This window comes from Elephantulus edwardii, unplaced genomic scaffold (assembly GCF_000299155.1).
Source record: "Elephantulus edwardii isolate Elephantulus edwardi_28Jun2011 unplaced genomic scaffold, EleEdw1.0 scaffold00006, whole genome shotgun sequence".
NCBI classification, from domain to species: Eukaryota; Metazoa; Chordata; class Mammalia; order Macroscelidea; family Macroscelididae; genus Elephantulus; species Elephantulus edwardii.
This window is the reverse complement of record NW_006399756.1, coordinates 27083008-27102278: the sequence shown is the minus strand read 5'-3', so window position 1 is coordinate 27102278 and position 19271 is coordinate 27083008. Positions and strand designations below refer to the sequence as shown.

At 46.6% G+C, this 19271-nt stretch overlaps 1 protein-coding gene across 1 annotated transcript in view; it reads right to left on the bottom strand.

Annotated features, from left to right (window-relative positions):
• SH3PXD2A (SH3 and PX domains 2A) overlaps window positions 1–19271 on the bottom strand; it is a 270833-nt gene that overhangs the window by 193131 nt on the left and 58431 nt on the right. The window contains exon 2 of the mRNA XM_006879958.1: window positions 11008–11088. Coding sequence (XP_006880020.1) covers window positions 11008–11088 — 81 coding nt within the window. The remainder of the gene's footprint in view (window positions 1–11007; window positions 11089–19271) is intronic.

Sequence of the window (19271 nt, the reverse complement as noted above, 5' to 3'; positions counted from 1 at the left end):
CCAGCCTCATTCTACAACAGGTCTGTTTTAATGTAAACAACCACACACAATGCCCAGTAATGACAGCTGTTGAAAACTGACTTGATTCTGAAATTTTATGGCTTATAGTTAATTCAGAGAAACCTCTATGCCGATCAGTTCTGGAATTTTCCTCACCTGCTGGCAAAGGTACTTTATTTTGCACACATAGCATTCATGCCTTAAAAGCCAAGTTGTCCCTAACAGCAGAGTTTGTGGCTGTTCCACTTACACTTCTGTGCCTTATCAACCCGGACTAGATGGCTTCATCTGATCCCCTACCCCCTTATGCAGCACCTGTTGTGTATATTCCCTTTCTGTGTTATGCAAATATCCTGGTCTCTGATAAGATGAAGACATGAGGCTGCTACTCACATCAAAATGTCTTTTCTATAAGAACCAAATGTATGGGTTCCCCCTGTTCCTTTATCACCTTAATGGGAAAGGACCAACAATAACTTGTATAAAATCCTTTTGTAAATATAACCTTTTAAATTACTTGTTATGCTTCAGAGAACTGGACAATGACTAAGGATGACAGAAGAATAGATACCTTTGAGTTGTGTTGCTGGAGAAGAGTCTTGAACATACATACCATGGACTGCCAAGAAAACAAATAGGTCTGTCTTAGAGAGGGTAAAACCAAGTCTTTCCTTGGAGGCTAGAATTTTGAAGCTCCACCTCACTTACTTTGGGCACGTGGCCGGGAGAGATTGGTCCTTGGAGAAGGACTTCATGCTTGGAAGGGTGGACGGACAGCAGAGGAGAGGGAGATCCTGGATGAGATGAATTGATACAGTACATGGGGTGATGGGAGTTGGTGTGTCTTTTGGAGTTAGCAAGACTGGCTCAGGACGGGGCAGGGTTCAGAGCTGCTGTACATAGGGTCACTATACATTGCAGGCGACTCAATGGCACATAACAACAATAACATACTATGACAGGTTTGGAAGCAGGAGCGGCATCCACTTCCTAGACAACATGCCTATGAAACTCTATGAACTTTGATAAATGTCAATAGTTGTAAAGGGGCTTCAGGTCTTTTGTTCACAGGGACTCTATGAGTCGTGCTCAACTTGAAGGCAGTCAACAACAACAAATGTAACCTTCAAGAGTTTCAGGTCTAGCTGGTTCTGCTGGCTGTGCAGTTCGTCCACTCTTCTATCATTCTATCGTTTTCCTTGTCCACCCCGTGCCAGAATAAACTACCTTCTCTTGATTTTTAGTAACTGGAGTGATTACTGGGTCCCCCCGCCTCATCACAGGTTGTTTCTCATATTCGTTTTGTCTAAAACCATGGGCCTTCCTGGGCACGACGACTGCCCTTAGTCACCGTCTTCTGTCGTGTGGATCTATCTGAACAATCACATCGAGCCATAGCTCAGCACTGCAGGAGCTGGAACTGCCACACAGGGAGCAGGGAACTGAAATCCTCGGGCTGTTGCAAGTTACCTTCCCAAGTTTTGCTCCACTTGACCTTAGATTAGAGTCAAATAACACAGAGCTTTACTTGATGATCAAAGGACTGACCACTGCAGGAGAGACCCTTTCCTCATTCTCTACCCTGAGGTCCATCCCCGGCACATCCTAGAGTCACCCCAGCCTGGCGTCAGCAGAGGCTTGCTCAGGACATCAAACTAAAGTTCATGCAGATTCAATGAGGAGAAAAATGCACACAGTTCGTACATGTAAAGTGAAAAAATTTGGATAAGAACTCTTCTAACTCTAAAAATACAACAATCTTATTGTTAAGTGCTATCAAGCTGGTTCCAACTCATAGAGATCTTACATACAATAGAATAAAACAATGCCTGACTCTGGTTCTGTTTGTACAAGACCACAAAACAATGCTATCCTCAAAATTGCTGAAAATTATCCAGAAAACCACTGGAACAGCACATCAACAGGGAACTGCAGAAGTGCAGGCTGGGTTTAGAAGAGGCCATGGTACTAGAGATGTTATAGCTAATGTTAGATGGATCTTGGCTGAAAGCAGAGAGTACCAGAAGAATGTCTATCTGTACTTCATTGATTATGCAAAGGCATTTGAATGTATGAATCACAACAAACTGTGGCTGACTCTGAGAAGAATGGGAATCACAGAATACTTGATCATGCTTATATGAAACCTATATTTAGACCAGGAGGCAGTCATCAGAACAGAGCAAGGAAACACTACCTGCTTCAAAATCGGAAAGGGTATATGCCAGGGATGTGTCCTATCTCCGTACCTTTTCAATCTATACGTAGAACAGATTATCTGGGAGGCTGGGCTCTATGAGGAGAAATGTGGCATAAGGATCTGAGGAAAACTTATCAACAATCTGTGTTATATAGATGGCACAACCCTGCCTGCTGAAACTCAAGGACTCAACGTTGAAACTCAGCCTTCAATATGGACTGAAGCTCAACATCAAGAAATCAAAGATTCTTACCACTTAACCAACTGACAACATCATGATAGATGGTGAAGAGATTGAAATTGTGAACAGCTTCAGTGTGCTTTGCTCCACAATCAACACTCTTGGTACCAGCAGCCAGGAAATAAAAAAACTAATTGAATTAGGAAAGTCTGTTGTCAGGGACCTTTCCCATGTACTGATGAGCAACAATGTCAGTCTGGAGACTAAGGTGTACCTGATCCAGGCCATAGCCTTTGCAATTACTTGCTATGGGTCAGAAAGCTGGACAAGGACTAGGGAGGAAGAGAACTGATGCCTTTGAGTTGTGGTGCTGGAGAAGAGTATTGAATCTACTATTCACTGCTAGGAGAACAAACAGGTTCATCCTAGAGAGGGTGAAACCAGGCTGCTCCTTAGAGGCAAAGATTCTGAAGCTCCATCTGACATACTTTGGATATGTTACAAGGAGGGACCAGTCCTTGCAGAGGGGTGAGATGCTTCAGAGGGTAGAAGGACAGTGCAAGAGAAGAAGACCTTTGATGAGATGGATTGATTCAGTGACTAGGGCAATGGGGGTAGGTATGTCAGAGACAGTAAGACTGGGATAGGATAGAGTAGGGTTTAGGGCTGTTGTACATAGGGTTGCTATGAGTCGCAGGTGACTGAGTGGCACATAACAACAACAACATGCTTGCATTGTTGAACCATTCTGTCAGTTCATCTCATTGAGGGTCTGCCTCTTTTTTCACTGACTCTCTATTTTACCAAGCATGATATCCTTCTCTACGGACTGGTCTCTCCTTATAACATGATTGAAGTATAAGAGATGAAATGTCACCATTTTCTCCTTGGCAGATTTTTTATTCTGCTAGTCACTGACAACCAAGAATTCAATATTCCTTGCCAGCACCACATTTCAATAAAGGACCAATTCTTCTTCAATCTTCCTTATTCATTGTGCAACTTTCAAGTGCATATGAGATGATTAAAAATAGCACATCTTGGGTCAGGTGTCCTTGAGCATTCGTTAGCACCTGAAAGAGGCCCTTTAGCACCAGATTTCTTGGTGGTGGCTGCTTCCAGGGGCACTGACTGTGAATCCCAGTAAAATTAAATTCTTATTCAGATGGCCAACAAACAAATGAAGAAATGTTCAAAATCCCTAGCTCTGAGAGAGATGCAAATCAACACAACTATGAGATATCATCTCACCCCAGACTAGCAAAATTTAACAGAACAGCAAGCAACAAATACTGGTGAGGTTGTGGAGAGACTGGAATCCTTATTCACTGTTGGTGGGAGTATAAAATGGTGCAACCACTGTGGAAAGTGGTGTGGCGTTTTCTCAAAAAGTTGTAAATAGAGATACCATTTGACCCAGCAATTCCACTACTGGGAATATATCCTAAAGAGACCATAAACGACATCCAAGCAGATATATGCACACCCATGTTTATCGCGGCTTTGTTCACAATACCAAGGAGTTGGAAACAACCTAAGTGCCCATCAACAAACAAATGGATAGAGAAGCTGTGGTATATTCACACAATGGAATACTACGCTGCATTGAAAAACAAGGAACTCATGCAATATTATTCAAAATGGGTGACCCTGGAGTACATTATGCTGAGTGAAATATCTCCATCACAAAAGGACAAATACTGTATGGTGCCACTGTTGTAGAATGAGGCTCACATCAGGGTGGGGGGTAAGACTGAGAAAAACTGGATAAATCATGTTTACTGCATTGAAGCCGATGAGGGATAGAATAGTTTAAAATTAATATATTTTAGGGCATTATGATTATCATAAGAGTCTGGAATGAGGGTTGCAGAGTGGAGTATACTCGGCGTGGGGGTGGGGGTGGGGGTGGGGGAAGATTGTGTACCAATGAAGGAGTTTTTCTTTGGCTTTTCAAGGAGAGGAGCGAAGTGGGGGGGGGGGGAGTGGGCAGGGAGAAAAGGGCAACAATGAATGAATGGAAGTACAAAATCTCTGTTGATGTTCATTGAAATTTAAAAAAAACAACAAACACCACAAAACAAAAAAACACACAACCACACCAGATTCATCTTCCTGACTGTATTCTGAAAGAAAACGGAATCTCATATTTGAGGCATCAATGTTCAAGTATTAACAAATAAGGGGAAAACACCCAATTTCATTTGAATTTATGATCATAAAAAATTACATTCTCAGTTTTCCTAGAGATTCTGGAGTCAGTGACGTTCATTCCTGGGGCACAAAATATGCTACAAAAATTTATACCTGACAATTTGAAATTCTATCACATGTGTGCTAACTTCTTTTAAACATATGTTGAAGAAACAGAAGTCCCTCCCCTATTGCTGGCACCATGAACTTAAACTTCCAGCTCTTAAACTATGAGAGAATCAATTGTCATGTATTAAAGAAAAAAAATTAAATTCTTGACAACTTCAGTCTTCTGTCCATTTCTTATGATGTTGCATATTTGCCCAGTTTGGGAGGATTTTTGCTTTCTGTCTCTTGAGGTGTAATCCATACTGAAGCTGTGGCTTTTGATCTGTCTGCATCAGTAAGTGCTTCGAGGGTCCTTGGCATTTAGGAAGCCAGGTTTTGTCATCTGCATATCCCCACTTATTAATGAGTCTTCCTCCAATTCTAATGCCACGTTCTTCATATAGCCAGTTTCTTGGACTATTTACTTATAATACAGGTTGAATAAATACAGTGCACTCATACAGCCCTAATTTACTTCCTTTTCTTATGTTAAATCACACATTATCCCCTGGCTGCCTCTTGATCTATGTATAGGTTCTCCACGAGCACACTGAAGTGGTCTGGAGTTGACATACTTTGGGCACGTTGTGAAGAGAGGCCAGTCCTTGAAAGAGGATATCATACTCGGAACAGTGAGAGGTGCATCAAAGAGACGAAGACTCCTAACAAGACGGATGGAGAGTGAATACAAAGGTTTAAACAGTGGAGACTGTGAAAATGGGGCAGGATTGGGCAAGGTTTCAATCTGTTGTATTTAGGGCCACTAGTTAGATTCTGTTTATTACCATTCTGGCACATCCAAACGCTGGCAAACTTTGGACCAGAGACCCCTAACTCAACTAGCAAGTCCGCTCTGCGGACACTCACTTGGGACAAACAGAAAGCCACAAACACCCCAGCGTTCCTGACTTGCCTTTCTCTCTTCCAGGCTCGAGAGGCCGCACATGTCCATCCAGCTGACATAGAGACTCAGGAGAGACACTCACCCTTATCCTCCAGGCTTGGACATACATTTCAGTATTTTACCATTCCGGCACACCCAAACGGTGGCAAACTCTGGGCGAGAGACCCCTAACTCACCTAGCAAGTCTGCTCTGTGGCCACCACTTGGGGCAAACAGAAAGCCACAAACGCCCCAGCATTCCCGACTTGCCTCTCTCTCTTTCAGGCAACAACAACAGTTAAGAGTCAATATAACAACAATAACAGGAGCACACCTAACAACAGCAACAGAACAGCTCTGCGGTAGCCTCTACTTTCAGTCAAAATCCACCCGACATCAGGAATGCTACCCCTCACTCCACGTCCTCCTGAGCAGGCTTGAATTTGTGGCAGTTCCCTCTCAACATCCTACTGCAACCACTTTTCAGAATTCTCTTCAGATAAGCTTTACTTGTGATAGTAATGACATTGACCATTTCCACATTCCGTTGGACCACCTCTCTTTGGAATGGGCACAAATATGGATCTTTTTTCAGCTGGTTGGTCATATATCTGTTTTGAGAATTCTTTTCCTAGGATTGCAACCATTTCTTGAAACTTCTCAATTCTATTCCTTTATACCCTACAAATCCCTTGAAATCACCACAAATACACACACATACACACACACACAAACTCCAAACTCAGTTTTTAGTGACTCAGAGAGATTACTGTTTTTGTTCAGCCATCATCAGCCTGCTTACTTGCAAGCTGGAAAGTGGTGGTGACTCTGAGTGACGCTACGTAGGGAGTTCTAGAGAGATGAATAAGGAAGAGATAAAAGCTCTTCAGAATAGGTTGAGTCCTTTAGAGCAAATGAGCGGACTTGAACAACTCTCTTAAGTCCATCTTCCAAGCAACACAGGAGAACAGAAAGGGCCTTTGGTGGCTGTGATCAAATATTGACCCTGTGCAGTAATTGGCTGGAGTTCAGACTAAAGGGCAGCAGCACCTTGGAGCCACTGTTTGCAGAGCAATTAGTCCGGCCCAGTGCCTTGTAGGTCAGATTGTGAAATAACCCTCAATGGAGCGCCCTTTCAGAGCCTTCCGGCCCTTCTACGGCCAGGCCGTGGTGGAGACACTTAGCAGTGAAGAAGGTGGGCAAGGAAATGTACAGACTTTGAAAACATAATTTAAAATCTTCTGCTGTCCCTCACCTTCCTCCTCCTCCCTCTAACCTCCAGGCAACACAACCCCTTTACAATTAAATAGTCCTCAACAGGTGACCCTAGCTCCCATTCCTGACAAGATAGGGCTGTATGGGGGGAGGGGAAAGGGGGGCAGTATTTGCAGAAGGAACCAATTTCTACTTGGAGATGAAGAGCCTTACCTCTTCCAAACTTGGCACCTGCAATACTCTTAGAAGCCCTCACTGAAAACTAAAGGGGTTTCAGAGTTGTCAAATGGAAATGTTCTGCTCTGCTGATGGGAGTAAATCATCCTGGGACATGGTCTCCCTGTTCCTGCTGGACCTTAGATGACTAACGAGTGACTGAAAAGGGAGACTAGAAGGGTGGCAAAATGCTCACAGTCAGCAAAACGATAGATGAGGCTTCTACTTCCCAGATGGACTATACCAGCGCTGACCAGCAGAAGTTTCCATGGTGATAGATGTTCTATATTGGCAATACCCCTGTGTAGCCGTGAGACACTGGCGTTACTGAACCCCATACATAAGGTGGCAAGAGCGACCAAGGAACTGAATATTGATGATGGATGAATGGATGGATGGATGGATGGATGGATGGATGGATGGATGGATGGAGAGACGACAGATATGAAGGGATGAATGAATGATAAAATAAACAAACTAAGGACAAACTTTAGTAACCATTACTGCCTCCCAACAACAACAACAAAATCCTACAAACTGAGGCATCTGGGGTAGGGTAGACGATCATTTAAGACTGTTGTCACAATATGAGCATCTTCAATGTCCCCACCTTCTAAGAACACTCTTTCAACCCTTTTTGTGCCATAGCATGTTTCTTGTGCCACAATCTAATAGTTCTTTTCATTTATAGTGGGCTTCATTTCATTTACAGTGGACTTAATTGCCTAAAATCTGCTTCCTCACTAGACACAGACTCTTGGAAGGCTGGAATCCACCCTTCTCAACTTTGTGTTCTCCAGCTGGGGCAGTTTTTCCCTGCAAAGAGCAGACGTGTTTGGGGCCTTATCACGGGACAGCCCACTCACAGCACACCGCCCTGGATTCTCCACCCTTTCTCTTCCGCCTCATGTTTGCATATTCACACCCAGGCCTGGGTTGCCAGACCTAGCAAACAAAAAATATGGATGACCCATTAAATCTGAATTTCAGAGAAACAAGTTAATTTTAAAATAATGTATGTTCCATGTCATATTTGAGCTAGATGTACACACAAAAAAAAATTCATTGTTTGATCTGAAATGCACATTTAACTAGGTATCTCATGCTTTATCTGGCATTTCTAATCCAGGGTCTTCAAAGCAGTAGACAGCCAGTAAGTGAAGTGTGTGGGTGGTGAGGTGGGCGAGGATAGAGATAAAGGAGCCTGCTCTGTACAGTTCTTAAGGCTTCAGATAAGCATGGAATGAGCAGTTAACAGCTTATCTGTTTTTCTCTCCCATCCGGTGTGAATATCTCCCCACGATTTCATGGCAATTCCAAGGATCCTGTTGAACATCATCAATGCCGTAAGTCACCTCAAAGGGATATCTCTCTCTTCCAAGCACAAACCCTCTCTCCTGTCTGTAGCCCCTCAGGACTGGCTGCCTGGGAGTGTGCCTTCGCTTTTCCACTCCTAGGATTCTCTGAGCTCCACATACAGAGCCTTCAGGTCCTAGCTTTGAGGATGATAACCTAGAGCTTTGAATCTGAGTCTTCACATAAGCTATGGGTAACTCAATATATAATGAACTGATCAGGAGAAATGTGTGTGAGGTCATTTAGACCTCAGAACAACCCTATTGGTGGGTACTATGCAAATCTCCATTCTACAGACATGAAAACTGAGCCTCCTCAATTCAAGTAGCCTCATCAAGAGCACGTGGTGACAGAGAAGAGGCCCTCCGCACCTAAGCTCTAAGCCATTCTCTCACTCAGAAACCCGAGTTCTGAGGATGACTGATGGCCGGAGATGGAGTTGGCGACTGCATTTGTTAGCTCCTCTCTTAGAGCAAAGCCAGACCCTTAACGCAAGTCAGTTCCCACCAACACTGAATCTACAGGACGGAGGAGAGCTGCCCCGTGGGGTTTCCAAGGCTGTAAATCTTTATGGAGGGAGACGGCCTCCTCTTTCTCTCACAGAGTAGCTGGTGGGTTCAAGCTACCAACCTTCTAGTTAGAAGCCAAGTACATCACAACCACACCCCAAACGCTTCAGGAGCCACCATATTGAAATGAGTGACTCTGAAAAATAAAGCAGCCTTTCCAACACAATCATCACTAAAAGCCAACACGCAAAAAAGAAATTAAACAAGTCAATGTGGCATGAGCGATATAAAATGGGTTCCCAAAGTTGTTACAACTGGCTCAAAGATTAAAGTCCAAAGAATCATCCCTAAGCCTTTTCCAAACTACATCTACAAGGTGGTGATGGCCCCCATGGCCCAGCCTCGCCATGCCCATGGCTATTCCAAGGCCAGGGCCCAGGGCTTGCCACAAGCCGCTTTACACTTACGTCTCCTCCTCACACACAGGAAATGAACCCTCCGGGCAAGGGGGCGACATTCTTTTCCTATGAGAGTCTACAACTAGGGAGGGGTTGGGGGACCAGAACGGAAAGGGGGTTAGAGACATTCCGAATTGGGAGCTTCCGCTGAGTTTGGACTCCTTCTGGCTCATCAATGAGTCCTTTCAGGGTTCCCTCTCCCCAACTGTGTTATCATTTCCTGCCCAGTACACTACAGCCATTGATGGGATATCAGCAAATCCTCCCAGTTTATGCCTGAAGGACCAAGGAGACTGGACAGGGATTAAGGGAGAAAGAGGAAGCAGGCAAGAGAATAAGAAGTGGCTTTCAATCTCATTTGGTTGGATGAAGAGAAGGTTATTAATACAGGAAGTTGGCTTGCCTTTGGCTCTTCTGATAGGAAGATCAATAGGACAATGGTATAAAAGGTACCAGGAAACAAACACACAAGGCCTAGTCTCTCCGAAGCGACTGACCACCACAGCGCAAAAGAGGACCCTGCTTGGGAGGGGCCAGAAGTGATGCCTCTTTGCATTTTTGTTGGCCTAAACTAGACTCATGGTCTTTAAGGAAGTATCTAGAAAAAGTTGGCTTCCCTTCTTGGTATGAGAAGGGTTGTTTACCAACATCAGTGATTTCCCTTCCTCTGATGCACAGGGGTGGGTACTCTAGTGGCCCTGCCTGTGCTGCTGGACACATTACCTTTGGCCACACCAAATAGTCCAGAGAGGACATCTGACTCAAGTCAGGCCAGTCAGTGTCTCCTTCAGGATTGTCCAGTTTCTAACTGGGAGAGCGTTAGCCTCCACTCTTGACAGTCACAAGGCACACAATTTGAGAGTGTAGGAAAAAGGCTAAGAGGTCAAAGAGGCAGAGGACAGGCCCTAGATGGAAGCAGGAATAAGAGAGAACAGCTCTGGTTTTAGGGGTTTCTAAAGCCCACTCCGCACTACCCTTTCTCCTATCTGGTCAACTATGGAAGTGGGATGTTCCCAGTATATATATCTTTCCAACCAATTCTCCTTTTTGCCTAATCCAATTTGAGTAGAAAGCTGTCATCTGTAACCAAATGAGCCTAACTAAAGGAGATGGTATCAAGAGAGGCGTCTGCAGTGGCAGCTTTGAGACCCACACTACCATCTTCCTGGGTGATCATGTGTAATACGTCTGTAACACGCCACAGTCTTAATCGGTTAGACAGGCACAGAGGAATGCCCAGTTTGGTCTGCAGTTCAAGAAACTGCTTATTTTCTGTTTCCGTTTTCTCCGTGTGTTTGCTTTTCTTTGTCTGCAGTGGTGTGGCGGCTGGTCTCATCCTGGTGTTTATAGTTACAAGTCGGCTCATGCACGCAGCACCCACAGGCATCCTCCTACCTTCTCCACTCTGGTTTCCTAGCCCTCAGGCAAAGGAAGGTGACAAAGCACAACTGTTAAGACCATCTGAGGATGCCAGCAGAGCCTGAGTGTCTGCTTGCAATATCCCAGATGGCGACAAGTCCGGCTCAACCGTCAGGGTCCCCCTCATCGGCCCCTAGGCTCTCATCTGTGCAGCTCTGAAAGCTCAGACCGGGTGCCCTTCAGACCCATGCAGACAAGAGAGACCCATCCACAGTGATTCTGGCCACGCTGGGTAGAACTGGGCATTATCTGGACACAGCCAAACTCACCTGCAGGTCAAAGAACTTGCTGTACCTCCGGTAGATGGTCTGGGAGGTGGAGTCGGACCAGGTCACGTTGATGATGTAGACCTGTGGGGAAAAGGTAAGAGAAGGTGAGCAGGTGATCATGACTGGCGTCAAACGGTGCTAAGCCATCATTTAACACGAAGTGGGAGCTCCATGGCTGGGTCCGTTCTTTTTTTTTTCCATCCCCAGGGCTTTCCACAGTATTAGTTATCATATACTTGGTAGGTAGGTAAATTATCTATCTATCTATCTATTATCTATCTATTTATCTATCTATCTATCTATCTATCTATCTATCTATCTATCTATCCACATTTCCATATTTACCTGGAGTGGCACTGAATAAAATGCCATGAGTGGATTATTTTATGAGGAAAGGATTATAGATAGCTCTAACTTCTTTTTGTTTACAAGTGAACATATATTACTGGGTAAATTAAAGATATTTTTAGTAGCTACCTTTCACTAGGCCAGTGGCTCTCAAACGTTGGAGTAAATAAGATTCCACCAGGGCCCTTTCCAAGCATGCATAGGCCCGGCCAACTGTAGACTTGGGTTTAGGGGACCTGGTCATCTCTATTTTAACAAATCAAAAGGAAAACAGAACAAGTTATCGAGTCAGCTCTGACTCGTGGCGAGCAGGTATGAGTTAGAGAACTGTGCCTCACTGGGTTTTGAATGACTGTGATTGTCTGGAAGTGAATCATCAGGTATTTCTTCTAATGGATTATCGAAAATTACCAAGGTATCTTGGATGGGCTTGAACCTCCAACCTTTCTGTTAGCAGCACTACCCAGGAACTCCTTTAACAAACTGTTCTGGGTTTCTCGGCACAGTTGTTCACCATGAAAATCACATGACACAGGACACCATGTGAGCCTCTCAGAGTCATGTGATTCAGCTCAGCATCCATTTGGTCTCAGCCGGTACTAAGTGAGTACTCAGAAAATAATTTATTATCTCGAGAACTGAGAAGAGGTAGATCTCCCAGCGAGGTTTTAGCAATTGGCTGATTTGCACACATTTCGCTTTAGGCCCCTCACAATGAAAGCATTTCAGGGCCTAGTTCTCGACGCTCCCGAAGCTCTTCCCATTGTGTCCACCTCAGGTTGCTCATCTGGCCCATGAGGTGGTTGAGACCATTCTGAGGAAAAGAGAAAGCTCCTTGTCCACACAACCTGGCCTCCTGTTCCCACAAATCCCATCTCTTTGACCTAAATGCACACCAAAGGCCACCCTGTTAGGAGAAGACTAGGTTAGAGGATGGGGTCCTCTCACACAGCCTCTGATGCCTGCTGGGAAGTCTCCAGGCAGGTGGTTACAAGAGAGAAAGGTGAGGGAGAGAAGACTGTCGAGCCTTAATAGCAGATTCCCACCGGAACCCTGCACTGCCACCAGGGGAGCTTTGTAAAAACTCAGGTTCCTCTGTCTATGATCCCAATCCAGTAAGTTCAAGAGGACTCCAAGCAAGAGAACAGAATGGCCAGCGAACCCAGGGGTCCTGGCTACCATGGGGAAGAGAGCTTAGTCAAGACACGTCTTGACATTTATGGGGGGTTTGCACACAGGCTAATGTGTCTAGGGGTTGACGGACCCCAGTCCTCCTTTCCCTTATATCTCTTGGTCACGTGGAGAGTGTTTGTTCTGAGATCCAACCCTATAAAGCCAACCAAATAGAACTGAGTGCTGCCCCATGGGGCACTTGGGTCCTGTCTTATGTGGCCCTGACAAGGAAGAACACAAGGTAAAAGACCACCGTCACCTGCACTAGCTCAAAGTGAACTGTGGATTATTACAGTAGAGAGGCTATGCTTTGCTTTATACCACATATAAGCATGCTGTTGTTAGATGTCACTGAGTTGCTGTGACCTATATAGCAACTGTACAGACAACAAAATGAACTGCCACCCGATCCTGCACAAAGTCATATAACGGCCTGTAGAAAGCATTGCATTCATGGTCACTACACACCAGCACAGGATAGAGAGGACAGAGTTTAGATCCATTACTCATCGGGTTGCTATGAGTCTACTCAATGTGACTCAACTCAACGGCACCCAGCAGCAACAAGAACACGCCAGCACAAGGACAAGCACATATATGCATTAGCTCATTTAATCCTGGATGCAACGTTCTCCAAGGCTCAGAGACACTAACTTGCCCAAGGTCACGCAGCTTGTAAACACAGAGCAAAGGACCAAGTCTACCTGAGTCCACGCTCCTAACCACCCAAGACGGAGTGTGGCTATTTAATGAAACTACTACATCACGACTGAGTGCTACCTTTTTAAATAAAGCTTTATCTGATTGTCTGAAAAGTCTGCAGATCTCTTGCTCAGAGTGTTCCTGGCGCAACATGAGGGAGCCTGAGATCAAGAGGAGACTAGACTTGGGGGCCCAGACAGAAGTCAACAGTTAGGAATGCTACAAAACCAGACCAGCGTGGTGGGACCCTTCATGCAAACCGCATTCACAACTGTGGTTGGGGACAGTCTGGGATTTCATGGGGGGCTTACCTCCCTGCTCCACTGCTGACTCCCAGCTCCTGGGTACCTAAATCCTGCTGGGGGACAACCCTCCACCCTACCTGCATCTCCCCTTCCCACCTGCCCCCACAGATGTGTGGACACTAAAGGTGCTGCCTCCCTGCTCTCTGCCCATAATAAGGTCCAAGCAGGCTCCAGGAGAGAGCCTGCCACCCACTTGCAGGCCATTAGCCAGTAGCCTTTCACCCCAGCCAACCAAGCGGAGCCCAGAGGAAAGGCTTAGCTAAGGCTTAACAGGATTCATCCTCCGTCCTCTCCAGTAATTACGGGCTTCCCTTCACCTCCCAGGGAGAATTAATCTCAGTCATAGCCCCTTGCAGTGGGGAGGATGGAATACGGCTTCTTGTTTTGAAAAGTCACCCAGGGCCCAGGCTGGTGACTTGCCAAGCAAGTGTGACAGCCAGGTGAGGAGGAACATGAACTTTGGAGTCGGTCATACTCAGGTCACACGTTCCCAGGACCTTCCTTGTTGGCTAGGAGACCCAGCCAAGCCTCTCAGACCCTCAGGCTCCTCCTCTGTACCGTGGGGACAAGCTTGAGAGCAGCCTGGCCTGACTGGCAGGTGGGTTTGCCCCATTAGTGGTAGAGTTGAGGCACAAACCCGCACCTCTCCATTCCCTGCCTAGGACATCACCCACAGACCACCAGAGCGGGCATCTCTTCCTCCTTAGTCAAGTCCTCCCGACCTTTACTCTGCATGAAGTTGAAAGTCAAAGGTAGTTCTCTTGCCTCTTTGATGGGGCCCAAAGACATGCCATCAGGAGAAACAGCCAGATCTTGGCCCGACTCCTGGAGGAGCACCTTGAACGCAAAGTGAAAGGGTGCCGAGAGTTGTCTGTGTGGCCCTTGTGGCCGTGGCCACTGCTCCATCATGCAGCTAAGATGCAGCCAAGTCTCCCCAAACAGAAGTGTGTCTTTCCTAAGTGGGCAAAGGGTTGTTCCTATTGGTACAGTGAGTATGAATATCACTTCCTACGTCTCCTGTGTGTATGAATATGACTTAAGAATGAGGTGTAGGGAATGAATCCCTATTTCCAGGTTTTCCCAAACTTCTAGGATTTTCCAGAGGCCCCCCACAGCCAACCCTCCTGAACAAACAGTCTAGCGCCTGGGAGGAGGGAAGGTATTGTCAGGAGCCTCCCTGGAGATAAGCTTAGAGATATGCTGACAGTCTCCAGGCTCCTCTCTCTCTCTCATCTGTGCTTCCCTGCTCTCTTCCAAACCTCAGACATCCTGGATTACGCCAGCAGATGAGGAATGGAGACACAAAACTCCAGCCAGTCTCACACTCCTTGTCTCCCCTGCCCCGACAACACAGTTTCTCCGGCAACCCAGAGCTGGTCCTGGAAACGATAAACCGCAGAGAAGAAGCAGGTGGGGAAGGGGGCCAGGGCAGAGGTCATCTGAGGAAGGCAGCTCTGTTTACTGAGCCTGAGTCAGGGGTCGAGATAAACTCTCCTCAGGCCACAGGGGCCTCCAGATAACATTACTCGGCAGCTGGGTCTCAAGGAACGTTTGGCTATTAAACATCCTGCTTCCAAACACTCTACTTGAGGTTATGTTTCCTGGGTGGAGTTTCCCTTCCTTCTGGATTTTAAAAGCCCGTGGATTCTGTTTCCCACATCGCAGGCAGATGGCAGGTGTGTAGGCAGCCTGGCTATAGACCAGCAATGACTCCATGCTTCCCCTGGGCCAACTCAAGCCCCAGGAGAAGCCCGAGCCTCAAGTTCTCCTGCCATCTCACCCTCTAGGAAGGAGAAACTCCATTGAGGGGACAGCCAAGGAGATGGCCAATCCCCGACCAAACCACCTCTGTTGGACCAGCCCGCCCTCTGAGGTCATCTCGCCTTCCGTCTGCTCAGATCATCAGGCTCAGCAAAGGCTGAGGCTTCTTCCAAAAGTGCTTTCCCCTGTGTGTACTTCCATCCTCTGTTAACCTTGCTCCTTTCAAGAAGAAAACGGCCTGGAAGCAAATCTGTCTTTGCTACTCAATTCTGCTCCAATCTGTCTTGCTGAGCGCCAAGGGCAAAGCCCAGCTGTGCTCTCGTGGAGAGCTGTCCATGAAAACATCTGGGCTGTGGCCAGTGAGCCCAGCGGCTTTATGGCCAGTTGTTCCTGGAAGGCCTAGGGCCTGCCCTGTGCTTAATTAGAAAGTGTGCATATTTACTCCCTTTGCTGATGAAAAGTGCACTTAGATGCAGAGGAGTTCGGGTCTGGGTAGGGAATCCTATATTCCCACGGCACTAGGGCTCAGTTTACTGAGGAAGGGCTTATTTTCCCTGGACCCCTGCCAGCTGCCCCTGGCCCCAGGCCAAATGGAAACCCAATGACAATCTTTCTCCACTTGCACCACCACGGAGCTGAGATCAGCTGGCTGGGCTCGGGGTCACTGCCGATAGTTGGGCAAGTTGCCTGACCGAAGCAGAGGTTGAAATCTAACCTATGCTTTGCCCTCCAAATTGTACATCTTGGCTTGAGGCTGCAAGTGGGAAGAGAAAGGGTCCCCTTATTCCAATGGAACATGGGTATCGTGTGTGCTAACAGTAGCTCTGCTGAGAACATGTCCCCATGCTGCCCCCAGAAGAGCTGTCGCTGTTTCCTAGGGCGTCTGACATCACTGCATGTCCTCAAGAGCCAACTCTTCAACTTTCCCAAGGTTTCTGGAGTCTGCAGTGGGGGGAGTCCTGATGTTTGGAATTGCCTATTACAGAAAACAGCCCCAGAATAAACACAGTCCAACAGACAGTAAAGGAGACCTTACGTCTTGGGATAAGATCACTGCTCTGGCTTCCTACTGGAGAAGTCCATCACACCCAGGTCCTCTTCCCCAAGAAGATGAGGTCATCTAAGATATCAGCCAGCTCTATTTAGTCTCCCATTTAAGTCCGACCATGGGGTGGTGGTGAGGGGGGTATAAGTCTCAAATTATACCAGGCTGATCCTCCCGATCCCAGGCCACCAAGAGAACAGAGGCAGTGGCTGCTCACGATGGTGGGCCGGAACCCACTTAGCCCTACAGAAAGCACTGGAGTGGGCTGGGAGTTCAGATCTCTCTTGAGAACATTTGGCTATACCCGGATAGAAAGTCTTCCAGCATTAACCTGGGTCACCATTAGCTAAGCAAATCTGGGCCCATCTCTCACGATGCATAAGGTTTGCTTTTAACAATTAGCTGTTTACAGAATTTGTTTTTGATTGCGGATGGTTCTGAACAGCCCAGCACTTGGCACATACTGTGTCTGTCTCTATTTTAACATGGGTCAGTTTCTTCCACTACCTGAAGCTCCAAAGGGGTGGAGAAGCAGCAACACTGGGGGACTGCGCCCATCCCATGAAAATCCCCAAGGATCAAGGGACAGAACACATTTGGTTCAGTTTGAAGGGTCTTTGCCAACTACAAACCCTACTACTAAGATCAAGTTCACCAGTTTATGAGCCCTTGGTTGGGTTTCTAAGCTCAGTTTGAGAAAGCTGAACAACTTAACAGGGTGTGGTCCTGTTAAAACTCCAACTTGTCTTGGGTGTAAAGAGAGGTAATCGTATAGAGTTAGGGGATAACTACCATGTGTAGAAGCCTGGATTTGGAAGATAACCTCCATCTCCAACATACACACTCACAGTTTGACTGTTGTGTACTGTAAAGTCGGAACCAACCCATAGCTGACCCTCTGGTGGGTTTTTAGAGGCAATTAATCACATCACAGGAAACTGCCCCTCCTTCTCCTGTGGAGAAGCTAGTGAGATTTGAACCACATGTCTTCATGATTGCAGCACAGCTTCTTGCCCCTGGGCCACCAGAGCCCCCCATAGTTTGACTACAGGATTAATTACTATGTGGCAGAACCTTTCTAATCTTTATTGTTGTGGTTGCTGTATGCCTTTGAATCAGAACTGACCCATAGCTGATCCTCCAGCGAGTTTAAAGAGGCAGTAAATTGCATGGGAGAAGATCCATCCTTCTCCTGTGGAGCAGCTGGTGAATTTGAACCACTTGCCTTTGGGATTGCAGTACAGCTTCTTACCATTAGGCCATCAGACTTCCCTAGTCCTAGTTTGCAGACAGCCCTACTCCAGACTCCAGCTGGATGTGATATTTACAAAGCAGAAGTTAATCCCTGAAAGACATGGATGAATGGGCATGTTTTAGGAGAACCCACCTCCCAGATCTTCAGTTCCTCTGGTTACTGAAACACAGCAGCTGCCACTGAAGACATGGACTGAACTGAACAGACCTTTTGCAAGCAAAAAGGTTCAGAGGAAGAGGCCATGAGCTGACTAGTCTACTACATAAAGCACCATTGGGTGTTTTGCGAGGATCAGAGCACTTTGTCTTTGTCTACATGAATCTTAGGCCTTGCTTGCTTCATTTTGAGAACAGAGGTTTGACAAAACGGTGTAGCAGAACCTCCATAACAGTGGTGCCTCTATTTATCACTCTGAAAATCGGGGTAACAGTGGTTATCTCCCTATTGGGATTACCATCCCCATCTGAGTCTCCTTGTTGCTGTGGAAGCTCCCTAAAGGCAAAGCCAATGTGTCTGAGAGCCTAGTGTTACACTTTGCACCTAACACGGACTCATTTAGCTCCTTCAATAAATAAATAAAGGGACAATGCAAACAGTAAATGCCAAGTGAGTGCTACCCTGGTGTCAGTTCGGTGGCATTGTGAAAGAGAGTTAAAGCACAGTTCCCAACCTTTTGGCTTTAGAGTTTAGATGCAGAATAAGATACACGTGGACATACCACGTAGGGGACAGTGCAAGACGAAGTAGTGTGGTGCTGACCAGCAGAACTCAGAAGGAACTCAAAGCAGCTGCCATGGAAGAAGAGCAAGGTGGCTTTGACAGGGCCTGAGGGATTGGTATTTCAGCTCCCATGCTCTCCTGCTGTGTGTTTGGGCCAGTTTCTTGGCTGTCTGAGTCAAGATTTCCTTTGCTGTTCACGAGTTTATAATGAATATTTCCCATCCGGTGTGACGATGTGCTTGGGCACTTATCACAGCATCTGACCTACGCGCACTGACACCAAGGAAGAGGGAGGGGAGAGACGACTTCTTTCCAGTTGCCACTAGAGCTTCTGGTCAGGACAGCTTGAATAGGAGCAGGAGGGAAGCAGGAAACGGGATACAGGGTCTCAGACAAACACACACACACAGTCACACACATACGTACAGCTACTAACAACACGCCAGGCCTGGGAAAGCAGAAGAGCAAAAAATAACTGCTGCACTGGGCCAGGGAAACAATGGCCGTCCTCAGGAGCTGCTACAAGGACAGCCGGGAGGTGGCAGGCCCCTCCAGGGTTGGGGGCTTTCTTTTCTTTTTTTCATATTTCCTGGAGACAAAGTGAGTCTATCAACTCGGAACTCCCAGGAATGACAAACCCCATTGTTGTGGAGTGCTGTAAAGTCAATCGTGCTTATCACCTCCACTCACTGCCACTGAATCTGAGCCAACACACAGCTCACCTCCTGTGGATTTTCAGAGACTGTAAAGTGCACCAAGGAGACTGTCCATCTTTCTCTGGAATGGTGCGGCTGGTGGATTCAAACTACCTGCCTTTGGGTTGGCAGCACAACTCCTTACCCACTAGACCTCCAGAGCTCCCTAAAGTAACCCTATAAGGCAGAATGGAGCTGTTCTATGGACTTTCCGAAGGGAAATCTGTACAGGAGCAGCTCTCCAAGGCTTTTCTCCTGTG